The 19,912-nt window shown below is 34.5% G+C and overlaps 3 protein-coding genes across 3 annotated transcripts in view; 1 reads left to right on the plus strand and 2 right to left on the minus strand.

Annotated features, from left to right (window-relative positions):
• Positions 1–408: 408 nt before the first annotated feature.
• LOC128994960 (cytochrome c oxidase assembly factor 7 homolog) lies at positions 409–12,872 on the minus strand. The gene is made up of 4 exons (XM_054419816.1): positions 12,663–12,872; positions 9,548–9,714; positions 1,278–1,394; positions 409–798 (listed from the first exon to the last, which is right to left on the minus strand). The coding sequence occupies exons 1-4, from the start codon at positions 12,760–12,762 to the stop codon at positions 481–483; spliced, it is 702 nt and encodes a 233-aa protein (XP_054275791.1). The 5' UTR covers positions 12,763–12,872; the 3' UTR covers positions 409–480.
• Positions 12,873–13,899: 1,027 nt separating this feature from the next.
• On the plus strand, positions 13,900–17,878 carry LOC128993940 (NAD-dependent protein deacylase Sirt4-like). Its single transcript, XM_054418076.1, has 3 exons — positions 13,900–14,244; positions 16,263–16,850; positions 17,456–17,878. The coding sequence occupies exons 1-3, from the start codon at positions 14,104–14,106 to the stop codon at positions 17,792–17,794; spliced, it is 1,068 nt and encodes a 355-aa protein (XP_054274051.1). The 5' UTR covers positions 13,900–14,103; the 3' UTR covers positions 17,795–17,878.
• LOC128993939 (mediator of RNA polymerase II transcription subunit 23) overlaps positions 17,794–19,912 on the minus strand; it is a 28,047-nt gene continuing 25,928 nt past the window's right edge. The window contains exon 23 of the mRNA XM_054418074.1: positions 17,794–19,292. Coding sequence (XP_054274049.1) covers positions 19,133–19,292 — 160 coding nt within the window. The 3' untranslated portion in view covers positions 17,794–19,132. The remainder of the gene's footprint in view (positions 19,293–19,912) is intronic.

A 19,912-nucleotide genomic window follows, 5' to 3' on the forward strand; every position in this document is an offset into this window, starting at 1 on the left:
AATTGAGATAGGGACGCCACCTGGGTGCATACTTTAACCCAAATATGAGCGAGAGATGTGTATAATGAAGTGAGAAGCCTTATGGAGCTTTATTACTGACTAAGACCAGCTGTTTCATTAGCCCAATGATTAAGGTTAGCTGGGTCCAGTTTCGAATCAGCAAAAAGCTACTGACCATTCTCAGGATTGAACTGACAACCTTCTGATTACGAGGCGAGCAATGTAGCCACTATTTAATGAGTTTCACCTTGATCTCAGAGTCCTTCATTCATCACTTTAAAATTGTATTGTAGAAATATCTGAATAAGTATCGGGTAGATTCTTATTATGCCATAGGGTATTCACCTTACTGTATCTAATGATTCAAAAAAAAATTACCAGCATAAAAAAGGTAAAAAAAAACTAAACTCAATTTGCAAAAAAATTGTTTACTTCCTTTGATTACACTTGTTACTATATACATCTAAACCCTATAAAACATTACGTTCTATTAAGCCCAGCTTGGAAACTAAGCTCTCTTTGTTTTATCATATCGTCCTGTATTCTTTGAGCTTTCACCTTCAATTTTTCTGCTAATTCTTCATTCTTCTCAACCCCTTCTCCTCGTTTATACATTAGGCTAAGATTGGCGCAGGCATACATGTTATTTAAGTCGCATGCCTTAGTGGCGTATTCAAAAGATCGCTTCATGTCTTTGGCTATTTTTCCCTTCTCAAATCCGTCCAAGTAGATTCCACTAAGGTGGTAACAAGCTTCATTGTTCCGACCTTCACAACCCTTTTCCAAATAGCTAATGGCCTGAAAAACATAAATTTTTAATGTTTGCAGCAGATTTAAATTAGCATAAGAAATGAATATAAATTGAATAGATATGTGGTTTTATAAAGCCCAAAGAATCTGGGTCTTGAAAGGATTTGGAATCATGAATGAATAATATTCATTGGCACATAACGTACAGAGTTTACGAAATGTATGTATAGGTGCTTTGTCATGAATAAAATCGTTCTTAGATAAGTTGTTGTTTCTTTCCTCATAGGTTTAAATACAAAATAATTAACAAAAAATAGGCTATGTGTTAATTCTATGAGAAATGCAAGAAAAAATATGACAGCACTCTTAAATCTGACCAAGGTAGGCTTAAAAATGGATATTGACAAGCAAACTTTGGATTCCCTATAGAACTACGATACACATAATTTGCATTATACTGAAAAAATAGTTCTTAATGATCACAGAGGCTTTGGAATTCTCAAATAAATATTTAAAATAAGACTAACCTGCTTGAATGTAACCGCAGAATTTGTAGTATTGCTTAGCACTGCTGCCATGATACCAGCTCGAAAACAACCACTTGCTTCTCCGAGACGACAACTCTTCTCAAAATACTGCAGTGCCTGCAATATTCAGATGATAAATGATAGTGCTTGCTTTCAAATTTGAAGTTCACAGGTTTGATTCCTAGTGAGATACTTTCCAGACCACATGCTTTGACATTGGAGTTTGAATTAATGATGGTATCGAACAAAAAGGTCGACAAAACAACTTTTGGAACAAGAATACTTACTTGAATACTTGAATACTTGTTGCCTTAATCTTTGACCGAAGTATATCGGATAGATTGCGTCGTTATACTAATATTTACAAAATTATTATATACAAAACTTGCTTTACAAAATATCATAAAACTTAAAACTTTAAAACTTAGGCTGTGGTAAGCGTGTCTGTTTCTCAACCTGGCATCAAAGGATCATTTGACAACTCGTCAAGACTATACAAGGACATACATACAATACTATACAAGACTAGGGTATGGACTGTTCCCTTTCAAAACATAAAAATGCCATGGCGTAGAAAACACACAAGGTAAAAGAAATGCCCACAGTTGTTTTAGAGAGAAATTCTATCAGTTTGACAATCTTCAACACTTAATTCATATTTTATCATTGTTGTTCACTGTTCCAAATGTTTATTATTGTTACTTTTTTAATAGATTATTCACTGTTCAATGTTCCAAATGTTTATTATTGTTACTTTTTTAATAGTTTTAAATTCGTTTATTACTGTTACTTAATTCATTGTTTATTAATAATTGTTAAAATCTGACTACTTTAAATTCTATGATTGGTTTGGTATATTATTGAATTCTTACAGAAAAACAAGGGAAACAAGGGAAACAAAAGACTGATTGTGTAACAAAGACTGATTGTAAAAAAAGCACTGTGAAATAACAAAATTAGAATAATTGCTGCAGACAAGCCATATTGGCTTTTGTGGCTTGGAATTGTATTTGTTTTGTAAATTTGTATTTTTTGGAAATAAATAATAATAATTATTATTAATTGAAAACAATTCTTTAAAACCGCATTAATTTTTTAAAAACATTACCTAGAGTATACCATGTGTTGTAAATGAGGTTTACACTTTCTTGTTGGCTTTCTTGTTTATAAAGCCAGCAGCCATGGATCCATCGATATTCATGTCATAAGTTATGAATGTCATAAACAGAGCCAAGTATTTATTTCTAACATTCTACTATGGGCCAAATGTTGGATTTTAACAAACAAGTAAAAAAATAAATTCATGGAAATATCACATATAATTCTGAATGTAGGAGGATGATCCACTAAGCATAACCACAAGCAACTACAGCCACTGCTACGAGGCTCTTTGTGGTTTACTTGCATCTTTGTGAACAGAATGACACATTTGTAGCTCTCTAGCTGACGTGTAGGCCTACACTTCACTGTGTGTTTTAAGTTCTAAGTATTATTGAATTTCCCGCCACGTGAGATATTAGGTCAGTGAAACGTTTTTAACCACAAGAAACATATAGCTGATGCTAACATTCATTGCCAGATGACTAAAGTTTACAATCCTAATGCAATGAAAGAGGGTTAGGTGTAGAAATGGGCTAGGGAGTTTTAAAATTGCTGTAATAATATTCATTTCGGAAGGAATTGTGTTTTTGGCGGATACCCTACCCAGACTGCTCACAGAAGACCCTGAAGGAAAAAGGTCTTCACAGCCATTTTTACACTCCTTATGGTACTCATATTCGCGCTTTACCCTTTTTGAGTTTGTTGCATTAGGCCCATAACCTTTCTTTATCTGTCGATGAATGTCAACATCGGACATGTTTTTTCGTAATAAAAAAACGTATCGTTCACCTTATCTCAAATGCGATGTGCTGTGTTCAACCAATAGTCCAGTCAATGAATGATCCAAAAGTAGGTGTAGAGTGCGTGAGCAGGTAACTAAGCGATTCCTTCAGAAACTTGTTCAGGGGGCTTAGGGTGTTAACATACCAAAAGTCCTGACTCCTAGGTGGTGAGCCAGGGGGTGGAGGGGGGCAAAAGGGGGGGAAAAAGGTACACATTTTGGGTTTTTTGATTATATCTTGAAAACTATCAACTTTTTGTATACTATAGTAAATTATAAAATTGAAGAAGATTGAATTTTCTACAAGAAAAGTATATAATGTGTTTATTTTGGTTCAACAGATTACGAGTTATAACTTATTTAATTGATATCTTATTAAAATACTCCTTCCATAAGAAATACATGTAAATTAGTATGCGAAATGGGGCGAATCCTATCCGCCCAAAGGAAATATAACTGATATTCTGGAAATCTTGACAAAATTTCCAGTAATTTGACACTTAAATCATGAAATTTTGTCAAAAATTAAAGCGAGGGTGAGCGTTTAAAAATGGGATGATTTAAGGTTTTTTTTATATTTCCAATAAAAAAACACCAAAACTCGACATTTTGTTACCTCGCCCTCACCTTAATTTTGGATCAATTTTAATGATTAAAGTGTCAAATTACTGGAAATTTTGTCAAGATTTCCAGAATATCAGTTATATTTCCTTTAGGCGGATAGGATTCGCCCCATTTCGCATACTAATTTACATGTATTTCTTATGGAAGGAGTATTTTAATAAGATATCAATTAAATAAGTTATAACTCGTAATCTGTTGAACCAAAATAAACACATTATATACTTTTCTTGTAGAAAATTTAATCTTCTTCAATATTATAATTTACTAAAGTATACAAAAAGTTGATAGTTTTCGAGATATAATCAAAAAACCCAAAATGCGAACCTTTCTCCCCCCCCTTTTTCCCCCCTCCACCCCCTGGCTTACCACCTAGGAGTCAGGACTTTTGGTATGTTAACACCCTAAGCCCCCTGAACAAGTTTCTGAAGGAATCGCTTAGTTACCTGCTCACGCACTCTACACCTCATTCCTTGACTGGACTACAACTGTTTCCTAATTTCTTTTATTTATCATATGACTTTGTTTACACTAATTTGTTTTGTTTTGTTTCACTGAAAAAGCTAACTTACAATAATAATTTGGTACAGAATAAAAATATGTATTAAAACATAAATCAACTTTCTTTTCATAGTACACAGCGGATGGCGACGAGGAACTTTATTTTTGAACCCTTTGATGATAATGAAGAGACATGGAACAGTTACCTAGAAAGACTAGAAATAGTGTTTGTATTCAACAATATTTCTGAGGAAAACAAGACAATAACACTGTTGCATGTTATTGGAAAGAAAACTTATGGAACACTTAGAGATTTGTTACAACCTAAATTGCTTACGGAGTTTTCATATAAAGAATTAACCCCCAAACGAAGTACCTAGCAGAAGCTTTCAAATTCCACAATAGACGTCAACAGGAAGGTGAAGACATACAGCACTTTGCAACGGAATTGAAAGGATTGTCAAGATACTGCAACTTTGGCAACTTTCTCAACACAGAATTACGAAATCAGTTCATACAAGGATTGAGAAATGAAGTGATTCAAGCCAAATTGATCAGCGAATCGGTCTCAACTACAGTATGGACAAAGCACTGGAGCTAGCTGTAAAGGGATATACAAAACTCAAAAACTAACTGAAGCTATTGACCATTTGCCTCGCCCTTCAAACATACATGAAGTCAGACACGTCTTTTGTCTGATTAATTACTACAGAAGGTTCATTCCAAACATAAGTGAGAAATTATATCCTCTTATAAATCTCACAGAGTCATCTACAAAATTCTTTTGGTCTGAGGACTGTGAAAGAACATTCCAAAACATTAAAGAGGAAATGAAATCAGACATATTTCTTACTCATTTTGGTCCCAACTTACCACTCATCTTAGCTACAGATGCAAGCCAGCATGGCATCTCAGCCGTTCTTTCACATGTTTATCCGGATGGGTCTGAAAGACCTATTGCAATGGCATCACAAACATTAAACTCCTCGGAAATGAAGTACAGTGTCATAATGAAAGAAGCATTAGCCATCTACTTTGCTGTAAAACGTGTTTATTACTTCCTGTATGGCCATCACTTTACTCTTTTCACCAACCACAAACCATTGACATATAAATTTGGTGAGAAAAAAAGGTATACCAATTCTAGCAGCCACTAGATTATAAAATTATGCTGTTTTCCTCCAAAGCCTTTAATTTCGACATCAAATACAAATCTACTGATGAAAATGCCAACGCAGATGCCTTATCCCGTTTACCTTCAAATAACCAAATAGACAACGTTGATGTTTTTGAAATACAATAACTCCAAACCCTTCCCGTTTCAAGCAAACTAATATCAGAAGAAACTCAAAAAGATCAGGAACTGTCAGACATCTATGAAGCTCTTAATGAAGGAAAGCTTAAACCATTCAAGTGAGTTCAGAGACACTGAATCAGAATGGAGCTATCAAATGGGGTGCTTATTTAAAGGACATAGAGTTGTAATACCAAAATTATTAAGAAACAAAATTCTTCAAGAACTTCATGAAGCACATATAGGTATGGTTCGGATGAAAGCTTTAACTCGCTCCTATGTCTGGTGGAAAAATATTGACCCTGATATCGAAACATTGGTTCGAAATTGCAAAAATTGTCAAGAACATCGTAATGATCCAACCAAAGTACCTGTAAATCCATGGTCTGCTCCTGAAAAACCTTTGGAGAGAATTCACGTTGACTTCGCTGGACCATTTATGAACAGCTACTTTTTAATTATTGTGGATGCGTACAGTAAATGGCCAGAAGTTATTCCAATGAATTCTACAACTGCAAACTTTCTTCAGCAATTTGGCATTCCACATATCTTGGTTTCAGACAACGGTCCACAATATACTTCTCAAGAATTTAAAAACTTCTTACAACTGAATGGCATATGCCATAAACGTTCTGCTCCATATCATCCGGCTACCAATGGGCAGGTCAAAAGGTATGTTCAGACCTTAAAACAATCCCTTAGGTCTATGAAAGATGAACCTGGTACCCTGAACCAAAAGGTTGCCAGATTTCTCATGGTATATAGGAGAACACCTCATGCAACTACAGGGTTAACACCTGCTCATCTTTTCATCGGCAGACCGTTGAGGTGAAGGCTTGATTTGACACTTCTTAACTCTTCAAATACTTGCACAATCTTTTAGAATCCACAGAACGCCACAAAAGTGGAGATTTGGAAGGATTCTACAAAAACTGGGCACGTGCCACTATAATATTGAATCTGGAAATTCCACGTCTATTAAGACACCTATGTGGAGACACATTTATCAAATAAGATCGGTCGGTTCAAATTCAAGCGGTGAGAAGGACGACAGAGACTACTTTATTAATATCAAACTTCCTCTAGGGCCTACAATTCAAGATTAAGAACTTCAGGGAGCAAATGATCATGTGATCAACAACCATACTGAAGATGAAGGTCGCTTTAACCAACCTCTAGCTCCTCTACCAAACAGTCAAGCCTCAAACCCTGCTTTAAGAAGAAGCTCAAGGAAAAAACAACCGGTTACAAGAATGAATATGTGATTCTAAAACTTAGGGGAGAGGTGCTGTGTTCAACCAACTGTTTCCTAATTTCTTTTATTTATCATACTAGCAACAGTGCCCGTTGTGGTTAAATACAACGGTCTCTAGTAAAATAATGGTTATGAAATCCATACACAACTTTACTCACTAATATTAATGGTACAGATTAAGCACATAACATTAGATAATTATATTATGCATACTGGTAAACCAATTATTGCCATCTATAACAATTATTAGTTTTTCTTTTCCGAGTCGGGTTAGCTCTTTTACCCAACCGATTTTCATTATTTTGGCCTTAAACTAAAGGTATGGACGTACCACAGATTTTCCATAAAGCATCGGCATTCATTTTGACGTATATTTTGAAAGAATTTAAATTTTATTATTTTAATTTTTCACTTTAATTAAAGTTGTATTCCAGCAGTTCTATATGTTACCCCTATATGTTTTGGTTTAAAAACCTTTAGTGAAATACCAGCTTTCATTTGAGCTATTGATTATTAAGATCGGACTACCTAAAACACACTGCTGAATCACAAATCAACAATAATTACAATCGTTTTAGTACTTATCTGCAATCAATGATACGTAACTCTATTTTTATTTGAGTTATTTTAATATGTCTTGGTCTTAAAATACTTCATAGGCTTTCACTTGAGATATTGATAGTTTTAAACAGTTAAGTTTAAGATACTGTATCGCTCAATCAGAAAATATAAATTTGATTATATCTTGGATATGGAATTTAGTTTTAGATATATTTACTTAATTCTAATTACGTTATTCTATTTGTTTTGACCTAAGAACCTTCTGTGAAATACCAGCATCCATTTGATTTATAGATTATTAAAATCGGACGTACCTAAAGCACACAGCTAAATGACGTACAACACAAATTGTTCAAAAAATGTAGTTATTTATCATTGATTTATAGTCAAACGATCTTGCTTGCAACCTCAACAGTAACTGTCGACTATGACGGGTTTAACCTAGTAAATCTTTTAAAAAATCAAACTTTTATGATTATTTGCAAATCTACACAAATTAGGCTTTCCAATGACCTATTATTTAATTAAATCGGTTCAGTAGAACTGTAGATTTAATTGTACAAAGTTTAACAACAACATCTCTAATTCAGTATTTTCTCACCACTATAAATTGGGAGGTTGTTTAACGTTTTTGCAAATAACTTTGAAACGGTGAGGAAATCGACCAAAGTGGAAGGTGATATTCTGAAAGAGAATAAAATTTCCTACAAATTACTAATATGTGTTTTTGAAAATACTCAATAAAGGCAGCCTAAAGTTGGCTACAAATATAAACTTGGAAATATAGACTTGGAAAAAATGAGTTTTAAATGTATTATTGTTTATTTTTATTTTTTCACCTCAAATATCTAATAAAATCAAACTTTCATAATTATTTGCAAATCTACACAAATTAGGCTTTCCAACGACCCATTAAGTAACAAAATTGGTCCGGTAGAAGTCTAGATTTAGTTGTACAAAGCTTAACAAAAATATATCTAATTCAGTATTTTCTCACTACTATAAATTTGGAGATCACTTAGATTATTGCCAATAACTTTTAAATGGTGAGGAAATCGACCAACGTGGATGGGATATTCTGAAAGAGAATAAAATTTACTACAAACAACTATTATGCATTTCTTGTAAATGCTTAATAAAGGCAGCCAAAAGCTGGCTACAAATAGAAACTTGAAAACAGAAACTTGAAAAAGCAGTTTTTAATGTATTTTTGTTAATTTTACTTTTTTACCACAAAGATATAATAAAATCACACTTTCATAATTATTTGCAAATCTACATGAGTTGGGCTTTCCAATGACCCATTAATTAACAAAATCGGTCCAGTAGAAGTCTAGATTTAGTTGTACAAAGTTTAACAAAAATATCCCTAACTCAGTATTTTCTCTTTACTATAAATTCGGAGGTTGCCTAGCTTTTTTGCAAATAACTTTTAAATGGTGAGGAAATCGACTAAAGTGGAAGGTGATATTCTGAAAGAGAATAAAATTTCCTACAAATTGATACCATACACTTCTTGGAAACACTCAAAAAAGGCCGCAAAAAGTCGCACCCAATTAAAAAGTGTGAAAAACACCGTTTTCAATGTATTTCTTATGGAAAACATGTTTTTTTAAAGATTTTCACCATAAATCATAACAAAAACAAACTTTCATAATTATTTGCAAATCTACACGACTTGAGCTTTCCAACGACCCATTATTTAATAAAATCGGTCCAGTATAACTCTAGATTTAGTTGTACAAAGATTTTCAAAACTGAATTATATATAGAATAGATGGAAACTTTCATAATTATTTGCAAATCTACACGACTTGAGCTTTCCAACGACCCATTATTTAATAAAATCGGTCCAGTATAACTCTAGATTTAGTTGTACAAAGATTTTCAAAACTGAATTATATATAGAATAGATGACTTTGTTTACATTAATTTGTTTTGTTTTGTTTCACTGAAAAGCTAACTTACAATAATTTGGTAAAGAATAAAAATATGTATTAAAACATAGGCTAAATCAACTTTCTTTTCATAGTACATAGCACGTTGAAAGATTCAATAGGCCTCTAGGCTAATTAAAAACGGTTCTTACTTTAAAAATTACCCTCGTATATAATATGATGTACTTATCAGTAATTGAATAGGCCTTGAATACTCACTTGAACTTTGTCCTCCTTTTGACCTCCTTTTCCCATAGCCACATAATTACCACATTTTAAACAGCTCCTTGGATGGTTTGATGTGTCACAGTTGTCTTTGTATACTTTCCAAGCTTTTTCATAATTTCTATCAACAGCTTCAAGATAATCACCCAGTAGATGACAAACTGAAAATATCCAAATTAGTTTTGAGGTTTAATAGGGGTTGAGTTAAGACAAAGCAATCAGCAGCATATGAAACCAAATGAAGATTAAAACTATATTGGCTATGGTGCAACTACTTTGGCCTATTGGCTATGGTCTATAGGCCTACTTCATAAGTTCTTAATAAAGATAAAAGGACAGTATGGTGTACATGCTACAAATATGCTGGTTTGGTTAAACAGGTCCTTACTTATCTGGCCACTACTCAGAAGCCAATTATGAAACACATTTCTCATAGCTTACAGCTGTGTGCTAGTACTAGTCTCTGTGACTCACCCAGTCAATTCAAGATGGTGGCTAAACATTTAAAAAGGCTTTCACCTGAGGAAATTCATTAGAGACGAACAACATAAGGTAAAGGACCTTGGGATCCACACCAACTTAATTAATTGGTCACTTAATTAATTTGGCAAGCTTGCGCATTTTTGATATCGTTATTTCATTGTGTTTCACCCACTATTTCAATTGTGCAAAACAGTCTGGAAGTTGCATAAATTAATGAGTCGGTTCATTTTAACCTAACTTTTAACTTACCTAATCTAACCTCACTTCGAAGGACTTAATACAGTCACGAATCCGCATAAAACCCGACCTACCTTCCTCACATGCCTAAATAAGAACTGATTATTTGGTTTCAAAAATCAAAACGAATTGATTTGATTTCATTCCACATTAGATCAAGTATAAACAGTTGTTTGCTCTTCTCACTCAGTCCTCCTCACTCCTCACTCAGAACGGACCCGTCCAGTCCAGACCACGCCATATTACCATTACCTTCAATACCGCTCAATTATCCTTAGATTCGTAATCCTAACCTTCGTTTTACGGCCACTACGGCAATTTAGGAATCTCTCTGACAAAAACTGATTGCATTTTTGGATTCAGCGTTAAAAATATTGTAAGTAGACATATAAAAATTACATCATATCCCAATGTAAATACAGTAAATATTTGCCGTTATATTAATTGTTATAGTTACTGTTGCTTAAGTATTTTTGTGATCTTTTAGAAACTAACATGTCAACATAATGTATTTGCTGTAAAATGGTGTTACTGTTGAGAGGAAATAAATAAATAAATAAAACTAATTTGTTTCCAATGATTGTGTGCTTGTTGTGCACTTAATATATCAGAGCTTGCAGTGGGTGGAGCAAAAATAATTTTAAACTATTGTTTAGAAGTTAAAATGGCACGTGAAAAAGACTAATTTAGGCCTACAGATTTTCTAAAAGATTTTGTAAATAGGTATTTAAAGAAACAATTACAAAGTTTCAGTTCAGCCAGTGGATTGGTACATTGGTATTATCCGGAGGCCACCCTTATACAGCACGCTGCGGCAGTTATGTTAGGTTGGATTATCATAAATGGAAATAACATACTTTAATTAACTTACTGGCAAAATTTGACATGATTACGATTAGTGGCCTTTGAGTTCTGCCTCCCAGAAGGCAGCAATGTCGGCGAGTGTTATTGAGTTGAATGCGTCGCCACCTGTAGCTGCCACACTAGTGATGGGATAACCGAATGGTTTCCATGACCGAATAATCAATCAGTTATTTTTTGCGTCAACCGGTTATTTTTAGTTGAATGAATCACCAAATCAATTTTAGTCATTATTCACTGTCACAAAACACAACTAATTTTTATCTTATGGGAAACTGAATGGCATTTAGTCTTTTAGCATCAATCGGTGATTTTTAGTCGAACAAATCGCCGAATAAATTTTAGTTTCCTGATGATGTGACAAACTAAATCACCGAATCGCTCGGTAAGACTAATTTAACCGAACCAGGATAAAATAACCAAATTAGTCTATTCAGCATTAATAACCGATTGATTCGGTTATTTTCATTCGGTGATTCCCACCACTATGCCACACTAATAACCACTAATTCCACCATACAGGCAACGCGTAATTATGATGATGCGCTCGCTCCACGGTCAATGACCTCACCTTGGCCTACTTGGATGGGATGTGGTGAGCGAAAGTATCTGAGCATCTGGTATTGTTTGATTCATAATGAAACGAGGAAAGTTCTACAAACATATTTATGATAACCCAAACTAACTTAACCGCCGCAGCGCACTGCATTACAAAATGTCGGAACTTCAAACATAAATCCAACAAAGATGTGTCATTAAATAGGCTAGCAAAAGATTGTTCATATCGGTACTTTCCTGTTAAAGGGACATTCATTATTATCAATGTTTTTTTTTCTTTACGATACATTACAAATTGACAGCTGATATTTAGGCTAAAATATAGTCTATTATATGGAAAGAAATGAATCTGTTCTAAGCTAACCTAACATAACCAACCAAACTTGCTGTACCATTTAAAAATTCTGTTTGATAACAGAAAAGGCAAGTGGAGAATATTGAATGGAGTTTTTAAATGTTACAGCAAGTTTGGTTAGTTTTTTTAGGTTAGTTTAGAACAGTTTTATTTAAATATTTTTTTTTAATTTTTGTTTGTGGATTCTGAACAATATTTATTTATCTTAGTTGTCAGCTGATATGTTTCAATATGTTAATATCGATATATCATCGATAATAATGAATGTCCCCTTTAACAGGGAAGTAGGCCTACCTTTATATCTGTATGGACACTATACATTTGAGTAAACTTACTTTGATCCCAACTTAAAGAAACAATTAATTGTCAGGGCAACAATTACCTGGCTTTGGGCTGGTTGGTCAAAACTGTATAATAAATCATCTACTCTGGGAGTTACATAACTTTGGGCTAGAAAATTTAGAATTATTAGTCAACTATGCCTTAGGACTATAACGGAAGTTGTTAATCAAGGTATGATCTCACAGTTTGGTCCCGAATTAGTTAGTAATTTACCAGTCTATATTAGAAAAATAGTTAGGTAGCCTAGCTCAACTTAATTTAGGAAAGTCTTACCTTCCGTCTTCTTTTCTTTAAAACATCCAAATCTATACTCTATTCCAAGATTTTTTACATATTCCTTGGCTTCTTCCTCAGATTTGAAATTTACACTCATAATTCACTAAAGACAATAAATACTCAAAACTAAGAGTTAGTAGTGAGTGACTTTTTAAAAGTTTCTGCAGTGCAGTGCTGAAGATCCGAGATTTGATTTGATTATTCGAAGCCGTCTGCTGGAAATTGCGACCGATTGCGTGAGCACCTTGCCTTGCCGAATACACAAACAGCTGATGGATCCATGATGGATATAGCAAACTGTTAACTGAAAAAAGAAAAACAAGGTCTCTGATCTTTGGTCACATACTGTAAATAAATAAATAAACGGTGTCAGCATTCTGACATGTACTTTCTCCCATAAGTTTGTCAACAACCTTTATCATGTGTAAGCGGTGAGAGTAAATATACGGAAATGGGATTTGTACAATTTTCTTCAGAATTTAAAGGACATAGGCTACTAAATTTTTATCAAAATCGTTCGAGCCAATTTTTGAAAAATCCGATTTTCCGTTATTTTATGGGTTTTTATGGGAAAATAACATAATTCACGATAACTTTTGAACCGTAATTTTTAAAGAAATGGGATTCGTACCATTTTGTTCAGAATATAAAGGACTATAACATACTAAATTTTTATCAAAATTGTTCGGGCCATTTTTGGGAAAATCCTATTTTTCCGTTATTGTATGGAGTTTTATGGGAAAATCCCCATTAAAAATAAAAAATTCTAAAAAATGAAAAAAAACTATCAAAATTGTATGGACCATAACATACTATGTTAAATCAAAACCGGATTTACTGATTAGCCTAAATAAAGTTCAGACATTATTTAGGTCATATTTACTTGTTGTTAACCCTCTTTCCTCATGTCCGTTTAGTCTTGTGTTGGTTAGTCTATGGTTTAGTTAATTGAAAGAAATCTTGTAGTGCCTTACTCAGATACATCTTGTTTTGAGGACGCAATGATATAGTATGCAAAAGGGGATATTAATTTCAGTTTGCATTTTATATAGCGTCTAATAAAATTCACTCTTCTGAAGAAGTGCATATTTAATCTTTGATACTCAGTAACTTAAAAGGCCTGGTTATAAAATTTGCGTTGGTAGATTTGGCATTACTGAAACTATAAAATAATAATTTTGTTTTGGTATTGGAGTTATCACTGCTACAACACTGCCGTAGACTTATGTCGTCTGCAGAAATTGTGTCTACTGCTAGTCACTAGTCAAACCTAAAAAGTCATAACAAAAGAATTCGATCATATCAACCATGGGATTTGTAACCGTACTAGCCGTAGCTTATTTTATAAATTCAAATTTGTAGTGTTAATAGAGTGAACATAATAGCCTGTTTAAAAAAATTTACCATCTTACTAGATTTATTAACTTTTGTTTTAGGCATGTTGTTTAATAAGTTACATAAGTCAGGATACTTAGGTTATCAGTGGGTTCATTTGAAAGTTAACATATTTAATAGTTTTTCATTATGTTTCGGGATATATGCTCAGCTAAATCTAGCTCGAGAAATATGCTCTTCTAAGGTGAGAGTTAATTTTAATAACCATAGTAACAAATAAATCAAAATTTTAGACTAAGATTGTTTACTAATAAAAGGTTTAATACCTGTAGTACTTGCCCATGATCCTGTGTTTTACAATCAAACACATTACTCGAGGTGCATGAGATGGGCTACAATCTTGTAGCCCATCCCCCAAGGGTTGTTGTCGACATAATGACACATTTGCTTCCAGCACCTGACCTACTCTAGTTGATGACACCGCGTAGAGATCATGCATAGCGGCCTTTTGCTCTGCAGATCTGGCATTAGCTTCAGGCTGGTTTCTGGCTCGCTGCCCTGCTCATCGAAGCCTAAGGCATATTCTCCGGGGTTCCGCCATCTCGGGTGTCCACCAGTAAGCGGGTGTCCACGGGCTTCGTGACGGACGGAAATCCTGGGCATGGAACGGTCACACACCGAAGAAATAAGACACAATATCAACGAGGCACAAAATTCGGCACTTCCAATTTACTCGATCGTTTAATTTTCAATGCAACCTTGAAAAGTTGCCTGGCAAAGAAGACCGAGATTCCAATGTCAAGACGGACACCCTGAGTTGGCATAGGAGTGCCTGCACTCGATTGCAGAGTAATCCTCAGAGACTCTCCAGTCTGTGATCCGGTGGGCTAGGGCTTCGGATGCCAGGGATCTCCATACTCCAGCGACGGAGGGTGGAAACGTTAAGGATATGGAGACCTAGCCTGGCTGCCATCTGTAAAACATTCCGCCCCCAAGTGTTTGTTTGGGGTCCAGACCCTTTCCACCACCCTAGCGTTGAAATCTCCGCAAACAATCACCTCACCCTCTATGTTCAGGATCTCGTCCTGTAGAGAGTCGACTATCTGGCAGTACTCTGCAATGGGCTGGTTGGGTGTGAGGTAACAGGAGAAAAAAATTAGACCTCTACTCCGCATCCATATGAAACCGTTGCCCGCGCCGGAAATCAAGATCAGTACCTTCCTGGGATCAAGGACCCAGATAGCCGCTGTGCTGGAATTATCAGGGAACAATTGGGGAGAGCGACGGTCTTGATACTGCTCACTCAGTAGCAATTTCGCCTTGTTCAGTTGCAAAGTGGTACAGCAGACTGTCAGCTGTTTTGCCCCTTTGCATGTTAAGCTGAAGGGAACGGATAATTTCTTTGTGGATTGGCGGACTTTCTGCAGTGCTTGCTTACACTCACCACAACGGCTTCATCCCGCAGCATGCCACTGTACTTGTAGCACATCTAATGTCTGGACCTTTGCAGCGATTGGCTATGTAGCCGAAACCCAGGCATTTGAAGCACCTTGAGGCTACGAGCTTCTCATGGACCTAACATCTCATCCAACCAACCTTAAGGTGTCTAGCTAGGAGTTTTTCCCCTTTTCTAGCTCCCAACGTCAGTATTACCATTTTCTGCCCTCGAGCATTAGTTTTCGAGACGAAGGTCTTCATCTCAGCGGATTCGCTGAGGACAGACTTGGCTGCAGTGGACACCTCTTCCTCGGTCATGAGTTCGTCGAGGCCCTTCACTTCCAACGTCAACTTTGGCTCTATAACTCGGACTGAGGCGTTTGCATCAAGTATCGATTGCAAGTCGGCAACGAAATCTGGCTTTGTTCCATAGGAATGGTCAAGCTGTATTAGGAGGTCACCACTGGTGACTCACCAGCTATGGTTTTCCTGAGTGATTTTATGACAGCTCCCTATTATACACCATAGTTAAAGAAAAATCCAGAAAAAATTCCAAGTACAATTTGGTATTCAATCAGGTTCTTACCATCAATTTTAGTCTTCTAAAATACCATTCATGCTGACTAAAAAAACTCATGCTGATTCATTTCCAGAAATTAATTTTCAAATTTTTTTATGTACTTAGCCTATCATCCACAGGATGATCCTACGCACAAATAACTCTAATTTACACTAAAACTTGTTTTAAATATTTTTACTTTTATCAAGCCACTTTTACTTGTTAAGTTTTCAAAATATTCTTACATTGCCATGTTTTTGTTTCAGAACTTAACCAATCAAATCAATAATCATCACTCTGGGAGGGTTAGAAGGGTAGACTTTGTTCCCAAACACCAGCCTGTAACTAGAGATCAACTTTCTATCATCGACAACTTCTTCACAAGGAACCGAAGAATTCTAGTGATAACCGGTGCTGGCGTGTCGACAGAAAGCGGCATTCCCGACTACCGCTCAGAAGGAGTCGGTCTTTTTGCCCGAAGCAGCACAAAACCTGTCCAGTATCAAGAGTTTCTTAAGTATCCCAATGTTAGGAAGCGATATTGGGCAAGGAATTTTGTTGGCTGGCCAAACTTTTCCTCAGTTGAACCTAATAACAATCATATAATATTGAAAAAATTAGAAGATGTTGAAAAAGTGCAGAGAATAATAACCCAAAATGTAGATAACTTACATGGCAAAGCTGGAAGTACTGAAGTGATCGAACTGCATGGGACAGCTTTTAAAGTAATATGTTTGAGTTGTGATTATTCTATAGATAGGCACAATTTTCAACAGGTTTTGTCGGACAGTAATCAGGAAATAGTAATAGCCCCACAATCAATCAGGCCGGATGGAGACATTGAACTTCCCCAAGTAAGAGAGGTTTCATGTTTAATTCACTATCATACTCTTTCTTAATTACTATATTTTCCACAGTTTGTTTTACCTGAGCTTAGCATTGGGAATTCACCATAGTATATCTTGGATGATGGGCTCAAACTCAATGGTACAGGTACGACTGTTCCACTGGATGTGTGAAGTGTGGGACATAGTTAGATTATAGCTTAGAATTGGATAGATTTACAGTATTGACATGACAGTATTCCATGAAAAAAATTAAATAGTACAGTGTATTTTGTTGAACATAAGTTCATACATAGGTTTGTTTTTTGGCTATACTATTGATCATAGAAACAATGCCAAATCTTTGTACTTTGATTGAGATGGACGGTATTTAAAGGGCTATTGTATGACAATTTGGGTAAAGCTGCTGATAAGGACCTAAATGATCCCTTAAAATTAGTAGGCTGGTCGTTTTAGAAAACCACAACTGTTCACTTAGGTTTCAAAAAGTAGTTCATAAATATTACAGCAAGCATAGTTTCACATGTAGTTTAAAATGGTTAAAATAGGCTACTAACCAGTAACTACTTAGGCAATGTAATAACATATTTATCAACCCTTGGCATGTTTTTCAGGAATTTGTGGAAGATTTCAAAACACCATCTTGTCCTAAATGCGGAGGGATTTTGAAACCAGATATAATATTTTTTGGAGACAATGTTCCGAAAAATAGAGTCGACGAAATCAACAATGAGGTGGACAAATGTGACGCAATTTTAGTCTTGGGATCTTCTCTCTCTACATATTCTGGCTATAGGATAATATTACGTGCAAAAGAACAAGACAAGGAAATAGGGGTGATCAACATTGGTCCTACAAGAGCAGACGAACAAGCCGAGTTTAGGATAAGTGCTAAGTGCAGTGATATTCTACTACAATATGTGACAATAAGTGGAATATTAAACAACAAATAAAGGCTTTAACAATTTATTTATAATAAATAAAAGCTACATTTCCTGTAGATATATTATTAACATCCTTCATTAATCATATTTTAATGCTAATATTTACAGTAAAATAGTCAGAAAGGAAATCATCAATTAAGAAAATGGAATGAAGTCTTCATTGATGTTTAGGTTAACTTTAAGGTTGACGGTTAAAAAACATGTCATGCACTTCAAAATAAAACTATGAGTATAAAGGTTTGCACAGCAAGTAAATAATTTGTACAAAAAACATCCATAGTGATTTTTCACTTAAAAAATCAAAGTGGTCTAAAATAAATTAGTTTAAACATATTATTTTTAAAGTTGTCTGCTTTTAAAAAGTTGTATTTGAAAGATTTTAATCACAAAATAAATAAACAGTAAACATTTTTAATTGAAGATTTATGAATAGTTTTTTACACTAAATTAAACACTTAAAATTAAAAATACAGTACAAAGTCTTTTTTATAGTGATCCTAGAGAGAACTAAAATAATCACAATCTAACTACTGTATGCCAACAACTAATATCAATAACTGATAATCTCATAGAAAAAAACCGGTTAGAATAATTCAAAATATATTCAGTCTAAACTTAGTGTATGGGGCTGGGGCTTGCTTATTTTTAACATCCATTTTTAACAATTAAGAATAATTAAAAATACTGTACTAGATATGGAGTACATGGAAGGTTGAACAAAAAGCAAAACTATAATAATCCTTGACCCTACCTTTGATAAAATCTAATATTATTTTATTTCAAAACCATTAGATATAAAACAGTAAAATACCCATACCCGCAGTCTTCAAATTATAACTCCACTAGGTTGTGAACAGTCATTTTTTTTATTATTATTTATCTAACCACATTTGTAAATGCAAAGCAAAATAATACTAACAAATCAACAATTTTTTTTAAATGTACACACTGATGGAAAACAAAAATATTGTTTAACCTAACATCAATTGTCATGGCCAATTTCAAAATATAGCACCTCTTAAATTAGAAGAAATGGAAACTATTTGTACTTCCAAATACAATTCTGTCATTATCCTTTTGGGTGGCCAACTCACACTTATAATCCAGTTCTTGCAAACAAGAACTTAACATTTGAAAGTATGATTATTGATCAACTATTGACATGACTTCCCGATTTATTTATTTTTTTTATTTAGGTACGTAACGATGTTTATAGATATAAATAAAAAGTACCGAGGTATTTAGTTTATATCAGATTGGTGTACACCAATCTTTTACCGAAAACGACCACATATCGTTCCAGATTCTGTCTGTAGAATCATTACAGGGAACAATTGCTTAGTTCTTTCATCTTGTCGGTGTCTCGGCTTTGTTCTCTGTGATCTCATCGACGTTCAGATGAGCGATGAACCGAAGCCTCATCTGCAGTGCTGGCCGAAGTCTTCTGATGATTCCCTCTATGTCGGCTCTCATCAGGTCACCAACAAACATGTACTTAATATGGTATCTGTTGTTGTGTTAAGGAAATAGTCTTAATTTTTTTTTTATATTCACTAGGGTTTTTGAAAGAAAGATACAATTATTTATATTTTTGTGCTGCAAGTGTAAATATTGATGGGCTTTAAGGCTATTTGGGCCTGGGCTTAATGGAACTCTGACGATGAACTCAGTAGTTCTTCAAGTCGCCGTCTATGCCATAACTGACAGTCACTATTAGCAAGGTGATTAGAGTGATGTAGTGCAGGCCGGACTATTCAACTGCTGAAGGCGATTTCCAAACATAAAGCAAATTGCTGTTACCCTCAGGAAATGACATATTTTAATAAACTAAACTAAATTGAGTCTTAGAATTTTTAATTTTTTTAAGTATTAGCATATTACAGTATTTCAAATTCCGGGATGTAGTTACAATAATCTTGGGCAAAATGTATAACAAATTATTGTAAATTTCTATTTTGTCAGGTCTGTGGCTTTGCCCCTAGGTTTGTACCAACAGTTTAAATCATTACCGTTTTAAACCGCGTAAGTCTCTCATTATTTGTCAGATTACCTAATCCAAAGAGGATCAAATCTTAAAAATTAATTTGATGACCAAACAACCTAAATATTTAGAAAAGAACTTCGGAT

The sequence above is a fragment of the Macrosteles quadrilineatus genome, unplaced genomic scaffold (assembly GCF_028750875.1).
Source record: "Macrosteles quadrilineatus isolate MER2022 unplaced genomic scaffold, UCM_ALF_1.0 Scaffold_5__1_contigs__length_97177068, whole genome shotgun sequence".
Classification (NCBI taxonomy): Eukaryota; Metazoa; Arthropoda; class Insecta; order Hemiptera; family Cicadellidae; genus Macrosteles; species Macrosteles quadrilineatus.

What these genes read in the sequence shown, in the direction of transcription:
- LOC128993940 (XM_054418076.1), top strand. Translation starts at nt 14,104, where the DNA reads ATGTTGTTTAATAAGTTACATAAGTCAGGATACTTAGGTTATCAGTGG. An exon ending in GAGAAATATGCTCTTCTAAG is followed by an intron (nt 14,245 to 16,262) that starts GTGAGAGTTAAT and finishes TTTTTGTTTCAG; the next exon opens with AACTTAACCAATCAAATCAA. An exon ending in GAGACATTGAACTTCCCCAA is followed by an intron (nt 16,851 to 17,455) that starts GTAAGAGAGGTT and finishes CATGTTTTTCAG; the next exon opens with GAATTTGTGGAAGATTTCAA.
- LOC128994960 (XM_054419816.1), bottom strand. Translation starts at nt 12,762, where the DNA reads ATGAGTGTAAATTTCAAATCTGAGGAAGAAGCCAAGGAATATGTAAAA. An exon ending in AAAAGGAGGACAAAGTTCAA is followed by an intron (nt 1,395 to 9,547) that starts GTGAGTATTCAA and finishes TGAATATTGCAG; the next exon opens with GCACTGCAGTATTTTGAGAA. An exon ending in CTGCGGTTACATTCAAGCAG is followed by an intron (nt 799 to 1,277) that starts GTTAGTCTTATT and finishes TATGTTTTTCAG; the next exon opens with GCCATTAGCTATTTGGAAAA.